We start from the raw sequence: 15,065 nt of genomic DNA, 5'->3' as shown, positions 1-15,065 counted from the left end.
CACTTGCACTTTTTCAATGGAGGTCAATGCAGCAGAATGTTCTGTTTTCTCTTTACTAAACTGATTGAATGGATATTTTTACCCAGTAGGCACCTGCAACTTACCACGGGTGAGAGAAATTACACACAATCACCTACCTCCAACCAAATTAATTATAATTTAGTCCAGGACATTTACTTTGAAGTGACAAATCTCAATATCTGTTTAAAAAAAAAAATGTAGGTGCAGTTGAAAATCAAACAAATACACGTGAACACAGTTTTTTCAACGTCAACTTATTTTAGCAGAAATAGTGAATTGTGCAAATGTGTGTAATATAAATTAGAAGCAGGAATCTATTAGTCAGTTTATTAAAACACATGTAACAGGGATTACCAAAAAACTATATTTGGCTGAAATTAACATTTACACGCTTAAATGAAAAATAGACTCTATAGGAAGAGTGAATTGAGTCACAAAATTAACATCTTCAACAATTCTCTTTTATCCCACTCTTAACCCCTTCCTCCCTCTTTCCTTACAGTGCTGTGAGGTCACAAGTATCTCCCTCACCGGAGATTTCCCCTGTTCGCTCTTCTTCACCACCCTCCTTCCTTCCATCAGTCCTCTCTCCTTTCATGTTATCCTGGCCTCCCTCGCTCCCACTCTTTCCCTTCACCACCTCCTCCTTTTTCTCCTCATCCTCCAGGTTCTTGGCTCTCTCGCTGAGGTCAATCCCGTCTAAACTGGAGTAGTCGTCTGAGGAATCTCCGACATCCTGTCCCCCTGTCGCTCCTGTAGCAGCCTCTCCATCTCCACTCTTCCCCTCTTCCTCGTCCCCCTCTTCCTCGTCCCCCTCCACCACTCTCTTCCCGGGCCAGAGGCTGAGCCCCAGCCAATCCTCCAGGCTTCTAACCCTGCCCCTCATGCGCTCCCTGACACCCAGTAACAGCCGAGGGGCGGAGCTGTCCTGGCCTGAGTGGCGGGTGTTCCACTTGTAGAAGCACAGCACGGTAATCAGTATGAGAAGAATGATGACCGGGACCACGATGAACCACGTACTTAACGGAGCAGGTGGGTGTTTAATATGGGATGGAGTGGTTGAGGTGGTGGGGGAGGTCTTGGGAAGAGATGTAGGTATTGTCTGCTTAGTGAGTGGGGGGGATGTGGTCTTTTCAGTCTGCTGGGTTGTGTTTCCTGATGTTGCAGATGTCTGACTCTCTGTGGATGTGGGTGTACCATTCGGGGGGGCTATTGTCATGCCAGAATGATGACCATGCATGCTTCTGTCATGCTTCTCAGTTGTGGATTGGTCAGTGGAGGTCCCGGTATCATTCAACAGTCCACCTCTCGCGCTCGTCTTTGCAGTTTGTGTGTCATCGTTGACAGTTCCATTAGAGGCATGCGTGGCTTCATGGGCGAAGATCAAGAGGACCAGAGAGAGCATGCTCAGAGCCAGGGTGATATTGGCCTTCATTGTGACTGCGAGAGAGAGAAATGGAGGATAAGGTGATGTCAGCCTAACATGGTGGGTGATAGGAAGAAATGTAACACAGGCCTAAAAGACTCATATGAGGTGGAGAATGAGAACAAGAAACAACACCAAAGTAGGTCACAACTTATTTGCTATTTTAAGTGTAACAACAAAAGGGACTTCAAGTTCATATTTATGTTAAGATTTATTTCATGCATCGGAAACACAAAGGTGCGCTAGCGTGCGCACGCACCGACACACAGGAAATGGCGGTGTGCTCCAGAAGCTGCTGTTAACAGGAACTTAAGACTGCTTGCGGCTGAGCCACCTGTCCCGCATCCTCCCTCGTTTTGCAAACTGAACCACCATTTGACAACGCATGCGAACGAGCAGAAGAAGGTCCACGAGAGGAAAAAGAAATAGAACACCCAGTCTAAACATTCACATTGCTATCGCAGATTCAGAATGGCTGAATTTTTCCAGTAAGAAAGCAGAAACACTTAAGTAACTGAAGATTCGGACCACTGCAAAGCCTTCTAACCTTCTCTACATTCCTGAACAACAGCACACACAGAAGAGGTCAATAACCACTGTATGGCCAATTTACTCTCTTTCACTCAATTCAAGTAATAAAGCAGAACTATAGACTATATAACCTCATCTGTTCTGTCAGTATAATCTTTGTAGTGCTTCAATTGCTGAGCTGTGTTGTGGTAACCAGGCCCAGCCCACAGAGAACTATTAGAATCCAACACTCAAACCAACATGAATTTCTAAAACGGACAACTGATTGTGTCTGTGCATGTTTCCAACTGATAAAACAAATCAAGTTGGATTGGAATGACTATGTCCATCCTCAGGAGTCTAAATCCTTCTTGAACACAACCAAAACGATGCTAATTTTGCTTGGTCAATTCTCAATCGTGAAAAAACAGAAATCAAGAACATCAATGGGAATATTAAGTCCTGCTTAAATAGGAAGTGGAATACAGGAGGAGAAAAGAAGAAATCAAGTGTGGTCACATAATGTGCTGCCCCAAAACACTGTCATGTTCAGATAGCCTAGTGGAAAGGTTGCTGGATCAAATCCCCAAGCTGTTAGGTAAAAATGTGTTCTGCCGCTGAACAAGGCAGTTAACCCACTGTTCAAGGTAGGCTTTCATTGTAAATGAGAGTTTGTTCTTAACTGACTTCCCCGTGTTAAATAAAGGTTATATATTTGTAAATGTTTTTGAAGTGGTGGGGTCGAGAGCGGTTGGGGGCGAAAGGTGTGAACATCGGGAGGTGATGTAGAGATGGACACCAGAGAAAATGAGAGGATCAACGACAAAGGCACAGAGAAAGACGGTCAGAGTGAGCAGAAAGCATCAAACATGACAAAGAAAACAATGACTTATCAAACGAATAAACATGACATGAAATCAAAGCGTTCAACTCACCTGATCAATGTGATCGATCGGTTCTGAAGTTAACAGGGAAATAAAACTGAATGAATGAGACGGAGAGAAAAGATTGAAAGAGCGGGGGCTCTTGCAGATGTGTACGAAAATCAGTTAGAGAGAGAGAAAAAGAACAGAACAGGGAGGGAAGGAAGGAAGGTGGGTGGGGGTAAAACACGGTGAGACTGACGTGTGTGAGGCTGCAGAGGAGAGAGTGAGAGATGGTTCAGATAAATCACAAAAAAATCTGTGATAAAAATACTATCAGAGAGAGAGACAAAATGTGTATGATTTGAATTTTGTTTATCAGCCAGGTGAAAAGATGGTGGGGGAAATAAGTGGGTGAACTGACCCCAGATTATTGGTGTGATTAAAAAAGATGATTGGTTTAATTCAGTGGTGTAAAGTACTTAAGTACTGTCGTGTCTTTACTATCATTAACTGAAGACTTAGTTTTTATCAAAGATTCTCTGTGATTATTATTACGCGATTAAACTGATTAATCATGTAACTGTAATTAACTAGGAAATCGGGGCACCAAGGAAAATATTTAGATTACAAAGTTATAATTTTCCTAATATAACTTTTCAGATGTTTTCTTATCTGATCAATAGTCTTCTGATTAATGAATTCTTCTTTACCTCACGTTAGTCTCATTCCAAACGTCGTAAATTGTTGGTTATCTGCACGAACCCAGTCTTCACTATGATTCATCCATACTTCAATTGTCTTAAATCATTTATTCATTAACTAACTAAACAATCACAGAAGTGCACAAACAAACAAACAAAGTAAATATGGTTACAAGAAATGATAGGGGAATGTGCCCTAGTGGGCTAAACCGGCATGTCGGCTTGCTGTACAAAAGGGAAGTGGGGGTCGACTGAGATAAGACAAAACACAGTTGATAATTATAACAATTGAAATGCTATTCCTTTGCACATGAACGCTCACTCATTTGGGAACAATTGCAATCAATATATATATTTACGCTCAGTGTGTCGTCGGGGTCTCTGTTGAAAAGTTTGTTTCTGTTGGAGAGTTTGTCCGCCCTCTCTGTCGTGGTTAGAATGGATAGTTCAGAGTGACATTCATTCATGTCGTTATGGATAGATGTTTCGGCAGTTGTCGCTCTTCGCGTTCAATGATACCGAATTCCTAGCTGCAGACTAGTAATTAATATCAAAGACTTGTTCTTATTCTGTCGATATCGATAGTCTAAGAGTTTAACCACGTGGGATGGTTAAAAGATTCAGCAGTCTGGCCTCAAACCTTGGCCCTCTCGTTATCGAGGTAAGCTGGACTGCAACCTTTGTCCTCTCGTAATTGAGAGGAACATGGTCTGTTGAGAAATTCTCAAGGTGGGGGTTATATTCGAAATTGCAGAAAAGGGCCTGTCCCAGGATGCCCGACCATAACTGTGCTCATGGGCGGTCCTCTGATTTAGTTAAACTCCAAAGGGAATTGGAGTTTCCTTCATTAACAGTCCAAAATCACATTACACAATTTCACAAACAGTATCACCCTCACTCATCCATCTTATACAACAATTAGATGTAAGCCTCATATCTGAGGCTATTATATAAACAGCGTTATGGTAATGTGGCCGTATTGTCTCCCATGAGTTTCACAAAATTGTACCAAACGGACCAGTTTGTAGCTGGATTCTTCACCGATCTTTTATACCTTCTCCAGAACATAAATGTTGTTCGGACCTCAAGTTCTGTGAGGTGGAAGAAATTAATTTGTTCTCTATGAAAATTCACTCTGTCTCTATACTGTGGCCATGAGGAGATAATCTCCTCCAGAAATGTACGACCTCTCTCTGACCACAGCAGCCAGGGTGTAGGAGACAGGGAGAGGGAGATGCTTGCTGTACCCAAAGAGGGCTACGTCATGACAGTACAAATACTTTAAAGTACTACTTAAGTAGTTTTTTGGGGTATCTGTACTTTACTTTACTATTTATATTTTTGACTACTTTTACTTAATTCCTAAAGAAAATAATGTACTTTTTAATCTATACATTTTTCCTGACACCCAAAAGTACTCGTTACATGTTGAATGCTTAGTAGGACAGGAAAATAGTCAAATTCACGCACTGAACAAGAGAACACATGGTCTTCCCTGCTGCCTTTGGTCTGGCAGACTCACGAAACACAAATGCATCGTTTGTAATTGATGTCTTAGTGTTGGAGTGTGCACCTGGCTGTCTTTACATTTAAAAAAAACAGAAAAGGGTGCCATCTGCTTTGCTTAATATAAGGAATGTGGAATGATTTTGACACTTAAGTATATTTTAGGAATTCCATTTACTTTTGATAGTTAAGTATATTTAGAACCAAATACTTTTAGACTTTTACTCAAGTAGTATTTTACTGGGTGACTTTCACCTTTACTTGAGTAACTTCCTATTATTAAAGGTATCTGTACTTTTACTCAAGTATGACAATTGGGTACTTTTTCCACCACTGTTTAGTTTCCGAATGGGATCTTTGACTGTGTGGTAACGGGTAATGTGGTGGTGAGAGGAGAGTGAGTGGGAAGATCATTCACTGTTTTGTTATGACACAATGGAAAATGTGACGCACAACTAAGTGAATTATAAATGCTATAATAGGAAATTACATGTTCAACGTTTCTGATAATAGGAAAAGCAGTGAACAGTTGTTTCACTACTCATTGCTGTATCACAGTGCTTCACACTGTACAGTCCAGCCGCCACCTGGTGGCATTCCTTGCTGACTACATTGCAGACGCTTGCCAGCTAACCACATCACATGTTATAGCTATCTGGTTCCGCGACTGCACAGTCGATGATGTGGCACTGAACTATTGGTTAATGCATGCAGCGTGTTAGCAGGGCAACTCGAACCCATATGATATCGCAATCTGATGCCCGACTGTGCAGTCGATTAAGTGGCACGCAACAATTAGTTGATGCAATGCAACGTCTTTGAAAACTCGACCTACATCTTAATGAACAGAGAGATTGTAGATGAATAGACTCCGCCTCTTCTATGTGTGTGGAGACAGACAAAATGACCGAAAATCAAAAACAGAATGTTTAGTTACGACCAGATAGATTTTGGACTGACTGAGGAGATGGCACCATACTTGATACTTATTCTCGTACTTTGCTTGCTGGCAGGTAAACTGGAAAGGGATTTTTGAACAGGTGTCTCACGACATGTTCTGTTGTTTTCTAGGTTTCTAGGGTTATTTGATTTCTGATTTTGCTTCAAATTATTAAAATGTGTTGCAAAATATCAATGAAAGAAAATATTAATGGTAGAAATCAGGAAGAGAGAATTTGAGCTTCAAAGCCACATGATAAAGATGTTCACTTGTATTTCTATTGGTCTATTCTACATAATAGAACAGCTTTTTAACTCAAATCTACCTGTTGTTAAAACGTGCTTGTTATTTAGAAGAGCATTATTTCTGATGCCGGTTTAGGTTTGAAATACATTTAGCCTTAAATTGCTGCACTAAGCTAATATTTCCACATTATGTTTCACTAAATTAAAGGGGAAGTACAGTATTTTAACGTTAGATGGTTCCTCACCCCTGAAAGTAGTCTATGGGCCAAGAGAAACTCTAATCCATTGGTTCAGATTATGTTAAACAGCCACTACAAACTTCGGCTAACTTTAGTCACCGCTAGCTAAAAATCTATATGGGAGGGAGAGGGGTATGCGGCACATGTTAAAAATGTTCGGGCTAAATAAACTGAAATCACCTCAATTATTTGGTTACGGTGTTGTTGTTTTTTACATGTGCTGCATGCCTCTACTACTAGATTATTGCTTTTTAGCTAGCGGTGGCTACTACATCATTATTAGCTAGCGGTGGCTAAAGATAGCTGTGGCTGTTTAAAGAAAACTGAACCATGGATTATAGTTTCTCCTGGCCGAAAAGACTACTTTCAGGAACCAACTAACATGCAGTTGAAAAATACTGAACTTCCCCTTTAAGTAGCAGTGATTTTAGTAGCCCAGCAAAATCGAATGAACATTTAGAAAACACATCCTGTCCCTGCTCTATGTAGATTTAGCTCTTCCTGTGTGGTCTGGGCTCTGGCCCCTGATGCAAGAACTCTGGTTTGACCCATTTTCGGTGAGTAACTGTTGTTTCGCCGTGTCCCAGATCTGAAGAGTTCTGCTCAGACTGAGGTGAATGATGTGAGACGAGGAGTGCGAGAGACAGTCACTCTACACACTGGACGTACCAAACTACACCGAGGCGATCACATACTATGGACATATGGTCCAGTCAGTCCAGAAAAAAGAATAGCTCAGCTGAGCATAGGTGTGAATAGAACAGACTATGGTGAGAAGTTCAGAGACAGACTGCAGATGGATACTCAAACTGGATCTCTCACCATCGGAAACCTCATCATAAATGACTCTGGACTTTATGACCTACATATCATCAGCGAAGAGATCTCATTCCAGAGATTTAATTTAATGTCTATAGTGAGTGTGTCTTTACCAGTGTATGTCAATGTATTTTTAATGTGTCAATGTACTTAAATAACATGTTATTCATTCTGGTTTCCCAGCTCCGGTGTCTACTCCTCACATCAGGAACCTCACAGTTTACCAGTCAGTCCATCGAAGTAAGAGCTGTTCAGTGGTGTGTTTTGTGGACAACCGGAGAGAGGTGACCCTGTCCTGGTACAGAGGAGAGGAGAGACTGACCAAGGCTAGCTTCCCCGACCTCTCCTCCGCCAACCTGTCTCTCCCTCTGGAGATAAAGCTACAGGACAAAGATATCTACAGCTGTGTGGCTGCCAACCCAGTCAGCAACCAGACAACCAAACTCAACGTCGAGGAGCACTGTCCTCAGTATGTAGGTATGACAATAATCCATGATGGGATATTCATTTTAAGAAGCAGCTATTTGAACACTTGTCTGCCCTAGTTGTAGTAACTCGTCTGTCTGTCTGTCAGATTCCTGTGCCCGGTGCATCAGCCTGACTGAGTTGGTGGTGCGATTGTTTCTGTCTGCTCTGGTGGGTGTGGCCATTACTGTTTTGCTGTGTCATCACTTCAGACAAAAAAGACACTCTCAGGCTCAGCCCTGACTGTCTCATCACATGCCCTAATACACTTCTGTGTAGTACTGTACAATAGGTTACTTGGGAAGATTCTATTCAATTCTATTCTACCATTCTGTTCTGGTTTGTTCAGTTCTATCCAACTTCTATCCGACTTCTCGACTTCTCGTTTTTGGTTCAGTCACTCTCACAGCTTTGTCAGGATTCAGAAGACTTTTAAAAAGCCTATGCTTCTGAAGTAAATATGCAATGTTATGTCACTGCTTTCATTGTGCATAACACATGTATGTAGATTAATGCTTCTTTTGCAAAAATTCTGCTGCATTGTTAATGATCTTAATTCACAAACATCAATGCTTATGCGTGAGAGTCATCCAATGCAGACCTGTCATTGTCTTACTGTAAAGTACATCATTTTTAATAAAACATTGATCTGGAATGTGTCAGCACCGTTCATATTCTCTGAATTCACCTCAGGTAGTAGAGGTGCAAAATAACTTATTTCTACATAATAAACTAATTCAGGGTGGAACATATTTATTATAATGATTATGATGATGGACAATTTATTTATTTTGGTAGACAGAGACACCGCCATGGATATAACTCTTGAATACTCCTTTACTTTGTACAATGCTGCCACCCAGTGGATATTATTGTTGCGATCACAAATTCAACAAACATTTACAGTTGAAACAGCATCGACTCCTCCTCATGAGCACGGACAGGCCAGTGGTACAAATGATCAAAGACCACCAAGGTGTCCCTGAAGTCCCTTTTCTGTAATAGTGTCACACAATTCATTAAAACGTGCCCCTATTTCAGACCCATCAATGTCTTATGAAGGCCAGAATAGCATATTTTTTTTATTTAACTAGGCAAGGCAGTTGTTAAGAACAAATTCTTATTTTCAATGATGGCCTAGGAACAGTGGGGTAACTGCCTTACTCAGGGGCAGAACGACAGATTTGTAGCTTGTCAGCTCAGGGATTCGATCTAGCAACCTTTCGGTTACTAGTCCAACGCTCAAACCACTAGGCTACCTGCCGCCACTGTTGTACATCATCTATGCCACCCAGTGGAAACTAATACAGCAGTCATATATGAACTGAGAGATTAAGGTTGTAGATGAGGTGACTCCGCCTCCCCTGTGGGGAAAGACAGGAAGTCAAAGACCACTGTAAATAAGTCGTATCAGTGTAGTTACGACCAGATAGATGTTGGACTGACTAAGAAGATGGTACGCTATTTAATACCTACTCTCTTGCTTTTCTTGGTGGCAGGTAGCATAAATCATTTTTTAAACAGGTTTTTACAGCTATGTTCTGTTATTTTGTTATGACGTGGATATTTGATTTAAATCAAAGTATTTAAACTATGCTTATTAGTGGTTGAAAGATATCAGTTAAATACAATACTAAAGGTAGCAATAAGAGGGAATAAGCTGTATCATCTAAAATATCCTTTGTGTTCCTATTTTACTGATGCACATAATATAATACCTGAATACAACTTTCATTGGTGTGGCATTTCTCCTATTGTGTACTTAAAATATGGTGTTATATTGAGGAATCAAGAAAATGTCCACATACATTTACATTTTTTAGACAGAGCAATGGCGATTGTAGTAGTCAAAGCTGTTAGAATTTCCTGTCTGTTCAAAAAGAGTAAGCTTGGCTCTTCCTGTGTGGTCTGGACTCAGGCCCCTGATGTGTGAAATCTTCTTAGACTAGGTGGGTGACTTATCAAACGTGTTACTGTGTTTCAGGTCTGAAGGCGGAAGTGAAGCCACCGAGAGGGAGAGAAGGGCAGACTGTCACGCTACACACTGGACTTGCCAAACTACAGAGTGACGCAAAGATATTTTGGATATTTGGACCAGTCAGTCGAGAGATAGTCATTGTTGAGAGTCAGGTCTTCAGAGGAGAAGTTATAACTGAGTACAAAGGGAGATTCCAAGGCCGACTGCAGCTGGACAGACAAACTGGATCTCTCACCATCAGAAATCTCACCCTCGACGACTCTGGAGTTTATCAGCTTCAAGTCGTCAGTGAACAGGTCACCTACCACAATTTCAGTGTCACAGTCTACGGTGAGTGTGTGTTTTATATCAGAGCAAGAGACCAGTTTTCAATCAACATCGAACAAGATCTGTATTTACAGTTAAATTGTTCATGGTAAATCCACAAATTCCCTTTGCTATTGTTCATGATAAATGTGACTTTTAGTCTATGTTATGTCCTGTAATCACCGTAGTAACTGTTGGTCTCTCCTGGTGTCCCAGCTTCAGTGCCTACTCCTAACATCAGAAACACCCCACATAATCCCTCAGTAGACAGTCAGTTGGTCAGTGGGAGCTGTTCCGTGGTGTGTTCTGTGGAGAACGGGAAAGAGGTAACCTTGTCCTGGTACAGAGGAGAGGAGAAACTGAACAATACAAGTAGTCCCCATCAGGCCGACCTGTCGCTCCCTCTGGAAATTAAAGGAAAAAACAGTGACACCTACAGCTGTGTAGCAACCAACCCTGTCAGTAACCAGACAACCAAACTCAGCATTGAGGAGCACTGTCGGCAACATGCAGGTATGTCAACAATCCATAGCATACTGATATTGGATCAATTGATATGTGTAATGTGACTCTCATTGTCCGTGTGTCTCTCTCTCTCTCTCAGACTCCAGTGACTGTGCCCGGTGCATCACCCTGACTGAGTTGGCGGTGCGATCAGTCCTGTCTGCCCTGGTGGCTGTGGCCACGATGGCTCTGCTGGTTCATCACTTCTGGCACAGACGAAACCCTTGGACTCAGACCTGACTCTCTGGGGTATCACTATTTCAAAAACTGTCCATGGTTTTGCGTGGACTTGAACAGTGTCGTGATATTGTCCTTTACATGACATGACAAATGTCAGGACATAATGAGAAGAAAAAAACGAACACCCTTCCCTTTCATGAACTAACACTTGTACTTGTCTTTTCTTACTAGTACTGACTTTGCTGATAGCCTCATGAGGAAAATGTTTTGATTACTATGACTGTGATATGTTACGTCTTTCTTAGCTACCTTAAGATAAACGCACAAACTGTAAGTCGCTCTGGATAAGAGCGTCTGCGAAATTACTCAAATGCATATGGAAAAGTAACTATGTATTGGAAACAGTTTTATAACTTAACAAGTTGTTTCCACTTGCCCACTAATGCCAATTGCTATAGCAAAAGCATAAGGATACCTGTCCAGACTACATAACTTTGTCATAACCATGAAAAGTGTCATAGTGTTTGTTGGTGGGCTTTTTTGTTTTGTTTTAGGAAGGGTGGACATTGCTCTCCGTGTCATAATGCTATCACAGTGCCATTGGTGCTTTCACTCATGGAGATCACGTGTCAGACACATAACAGCACTTTAACAGGGGCCTGTTAAGACTTAGAATAACTATATTTTTTTCAGCAGGAATCAATCTTGTCAGGTACTAACAAGGACATTGAATCAACAGTTTGTTGTATGTTCAAATATGTAAAAATATTATATTACATATCAATTATTAAAATCAAAACATTCTCTGCATTTGTATTTTGGCACACTGTTAGGCTAGTTAGCTCCCTGAGCAGAGCTCCTGGAGCTGTGCAGCAATAGTGCTTTTCTGTGGTGATGACAACCATAATCTTTTTGTTGTGCAATCTGGAGATTGTTATGAGTTTGAAATAGTGTCTAGTGCCTACACTCTTAGCTGAAAAAAAATGATATCTAGAACCTAAAAGGGTTATTCGACTGGTCTGATAGGCAAACCCTTTGAAGAACCCTTTTTGTTTCCTTTCCATCCAGGTAGAACCCTTTAGGGTTCCATGTAGAACCCTTTCCACAGAGAGTTCTACATGAAACCCAAAAGGGTTCTAACTGGAACCCAAAAGGCTATTTTTTTTTAAATCTGGCCCCTCATCCCTAGCACCCAGTTGGGCTGATTAAAGTTTCCCTGCTCCTCAGCACAGATAAAACAAACAATAAACACTTCTATAGACGCCAAATAGCCTACAGGTTTTGGTTTCATATGCATTTCCATAGATGAGATGAGAGGTTGCTGTTGTAGTTAAGTAAACATTAACACGCAACAGACTGTGCCTTGTAAGGGAATAACTGCACACCTCAGCGGTGTGAGAATGCAAGAGGCCTCAATATCTAAGCGATATTGATGGCAAACAATGATGAAAGTGGAAGGTAAATTCAATCCAAATAAAGCGATATATAAACGTTTGATATAAAACGTTTGAAAACTGTAGCTCCACATGGCACATTCTACGGAAGCAAATGGAATGAAACAGCAAGGGACCCACCTGAATATGTCTAATAGAAACTCTCATTTTTGTTGCAAAAAGTTTTCAGTTTCGAGGAAACGGTTTCCATTGCTAAACGTTTTGCAACAGTGTCCGACTAATGAATACACTGTCCTAATTAGAGTTCAACTTATGCTCCGTTACCTATAACCCTTTATGCTACTATACTAGCAAACCCACAGTTGGTGTCACAATAACCATAAAATCCCACCAGACACAAACTGGTTGAATCAACATTGTTTCAACGTAATTTGTCAACGCATTGTGACGTGAAAAATAGATTGGATTTGGAAAAAGTCATCAATGTTGTTTTGAGGGGAACGTTTCAACCACCGGAGTACACTGAGTTTGCAAAACATTAGGGACACCTTCCTATTATTGATTTGCACCCCCCTCTGCCCTCAGACCAGCCTCAATTTGTCAGGACATGGACTCTACAAGATGTCGAAAGCATTCCACAGCGATGCTGGCCCAAGTTGACTCCAATGCTCCCCACAGTTGTGTCAAGTTGACTGAATGTCCTTTGGGTGGTGGACCATTCTTCATACACATCGGAAGCTGTTGAGAATGAAAAACACAGCACCGTTGCAGTTCTTGAGACACTCAATCCGGTGCGCCTGGCACCTACTACCTACGATACCCCGTTCAAAGGCACTTCAATCTTTTGTCTCACCAATTCACCTTCTGAATGGCACACATACACGTGTCTCGAGGCTTCAAAAAATCCTTATTTTACCTGTCTCCTCCCCTTCATCTAAACTGATTAAAGTGGATTTAACAGTTGACGTCAATAAGGAATCATAGCTCCCACCTGGATTCACCTGGTCAGTCTGTCATGGAAAGAGCAGTGTTCCTAATATTTTGTACACTCAGTGTACAGTGTGTCATCATGGTAACAAATTTTCAACATAGACAAACCTTGTTTAACATATGTTGATTTTGTACCTTTGAAACAACATCAGATCTTCAACGTTATATCCACTATCAGAATAAAAACAATAGGCTGGGCAACACCTCCTACTGGAGAGTTAATCTATATACAGTTAATCTATATACCCATTTGGTCTCCCATCCAGGGTCTTAATCAAGCCCAGCTTTGATATTTGTCACTGCCTAGTACCAATGTGCTATCGTGAGAATGATTACTGAGAGATCTCTTAATAACTAAATAGATTCACTGTTGCTATCCAAGTCATTACAATGGAAAGGTTTAACAGAGCAAATGAAACGTAACCATACTTTATAGGTCATATTTCATCAATGATACTATTTAGGCCTTTATAGCATTTGCAAAGTCACCAACAGCTATTGTTTAAAGTTCAACCCAGTGTTCAACTAAAAATAGACAATACATATAGGACTACAGTTTTTAGCTGTGGTTGATTTCGAGAAAGAATAGGACCAAATCAAATCAAACTTGAAATAGATTTTGTGTTTGACATGGAGACCTGAATCCAACATATCATTTGTATATTTTGTAAACAAACTGGATATTGAATTACGTTTGGTTGTCAACGCAACCAAATATCATTTGAAGGAGATGTATCTTCTGCTTGGATAGTTTCATCTGTGCCACTGACTTAGTTTGGCTTTAATTCCAGTTTGTCTACAAATGAATAATTTACTTGTTGGATTCACATAAGTTAAGGAATAGGACTACTCAAAACCAATCAAAAATTAAATGCACTTCAAATAAAGATTGATTTAATGCTATTCTTTAACTTCGATTTTTGGTTGAGATGGAGATGTGAATCTGACATATATTTTTTTTTTAAACATGACCTTTATTTAACTAGGGAAGTCAGTTAAGAACAAATTCTTATTTAAAATGATGGCCTACCCCAACGACGCTGAGCCAACTGTGTACCGCCCTATGGGACTCCCAATCACTGCCAGATGTGAGGCAGCCTGGATTTCAACCAGGTACTGCAGTGACCCCTCTTGCACTGTCTTAGACCACTGCACCACTCTGGATAATATAAATTATTAATTTGAAGACGAACTGGAATTAAAGCCAGACTAAGTCAGTGGCACAAAAAATGCATCTCCTTCAAATGTTGATATTTGGTTGCATTGGCAACCAAACACAACTCAATATCACTTTTGTAATACAGTAAATAGCCTATTAACTTGTCGACAAGTTAACAAGTGATATGTTGGATTTACGTCTCCAACTAAACCAAAAATGGAAGTTAAATAATAGGATTAAACCAGTGGCTCAGATGAAACTATCCAACCATTAGATACATACAGTATCTTTTAAATGTTGATATTTGCTGTGTTGTCAACCAAACACAGTTCAATATGACTTTTGTAATACAGTAAATAGCCAAAAGCTTAAGGGCATTTACACCACTTTTCAACCTCATTTTCATTTTCTCCATCACAATACCAGTCTCTACAAATGTGAAAATGGTGCATGTATAAGTTTTGTGGAAAAAATATATACATTTATTCATGTGATGGCATCATCAAAGGTTAAAACATTTAGGGCCTCCTGAGTGGGGCGGTGGTCTAAGGCACTGCATCACAGTACTAGCTGTGGCACTAGAGATTCTGGGTTCGAGTCCAGGCTCTGTCGCAGCTGGCCGCGACCAGGAATCCCATGGGGTGTTGTAACATTTGACCCAGCATCATCTGGGTTAGGGGAGTGTTTGGCCAGCAGGGATGTCCTTGTCCCATCGCGCTCTAGCGACTCACTCGTGTAGCGGGATGGGTGCAGTGGACACTGACACCATCGCCAGGTGTATGCCGTTTCCTCTGACACAGGCTGGCTTCTGGGTTT

At 40.9% G+C, this 15,065-nt stretch overlaps 2 protein-coding genes across 2 annotated transcripts; one reads left to right on the top strand and one right to left on the bottom strand.

The window, feature by feature from the left end:
- Nucleotides 1-341: 341 nt before the first annotated feature.
- LOC120051963 lies at nt 342-2,998 on the bottom strand. The gene is made up of 2 exons (XM_038998842.1): nt 2,893-2,998; nt 342-1,461 (listed from the first exon to the last, which is right to left on the bottom strand). Exon 2 carries the CDS (start codon nt 1,454-1,456, stop codon nt 518-520), a length of 939 nt encoding a protein of 312 aa, XP_038854770.1. The 5' UTR covers nt 1,457-1,461; nt 2,893-2,998; the 3' UTR covers nt 342-517.
- A 2,855-nt stretch (nt 2,999-5,853) lies between these two features.
- LOC120052796 (SLAM family member 9-like) lies at nt 5,854-11,702 on the top strand. Its single transcript, XM_038999922.1, has 5 exons — nt 5,854-6,043; nt 7,457-7,750; nt 9,723-10,046; nt 10,239-10,535; nt 10,627-11,702. The coding sequence occupies exons 1-5, from the start codon at nt 5,956-5,958 to the stop codon at nt 10,764-10,766; spliced, it is 1,143 nt and encodes a 380-aa protein (XP_038855850.1). The 5' UTR covers nt 5,854-5,955; the 3' UTR covers nt 10,767-11,702.
- The last annotated feature ends 3,363 nt before the right edge of the window (nt 11,703-15,065 follow it).

This window comes from Salvelinus namaycush, chromosome 8, assembly GCF_016432855.1.
Source record: "Salvelinus namaycush isolate Seneca chromosome 8, SaNama_1.0, whole genome shotgun sequence".
Taxonomy (NCBI): domain Eukaryota; kingdom Metazoa; phylum Chordata; class Actinopteri; order Salmoniformes; family Salmonidae; genus Salvelinus; species Salvelinus namaycush.
This window is presented reverse-complemented; position numbering and strand designations above follow the sequence as displayed.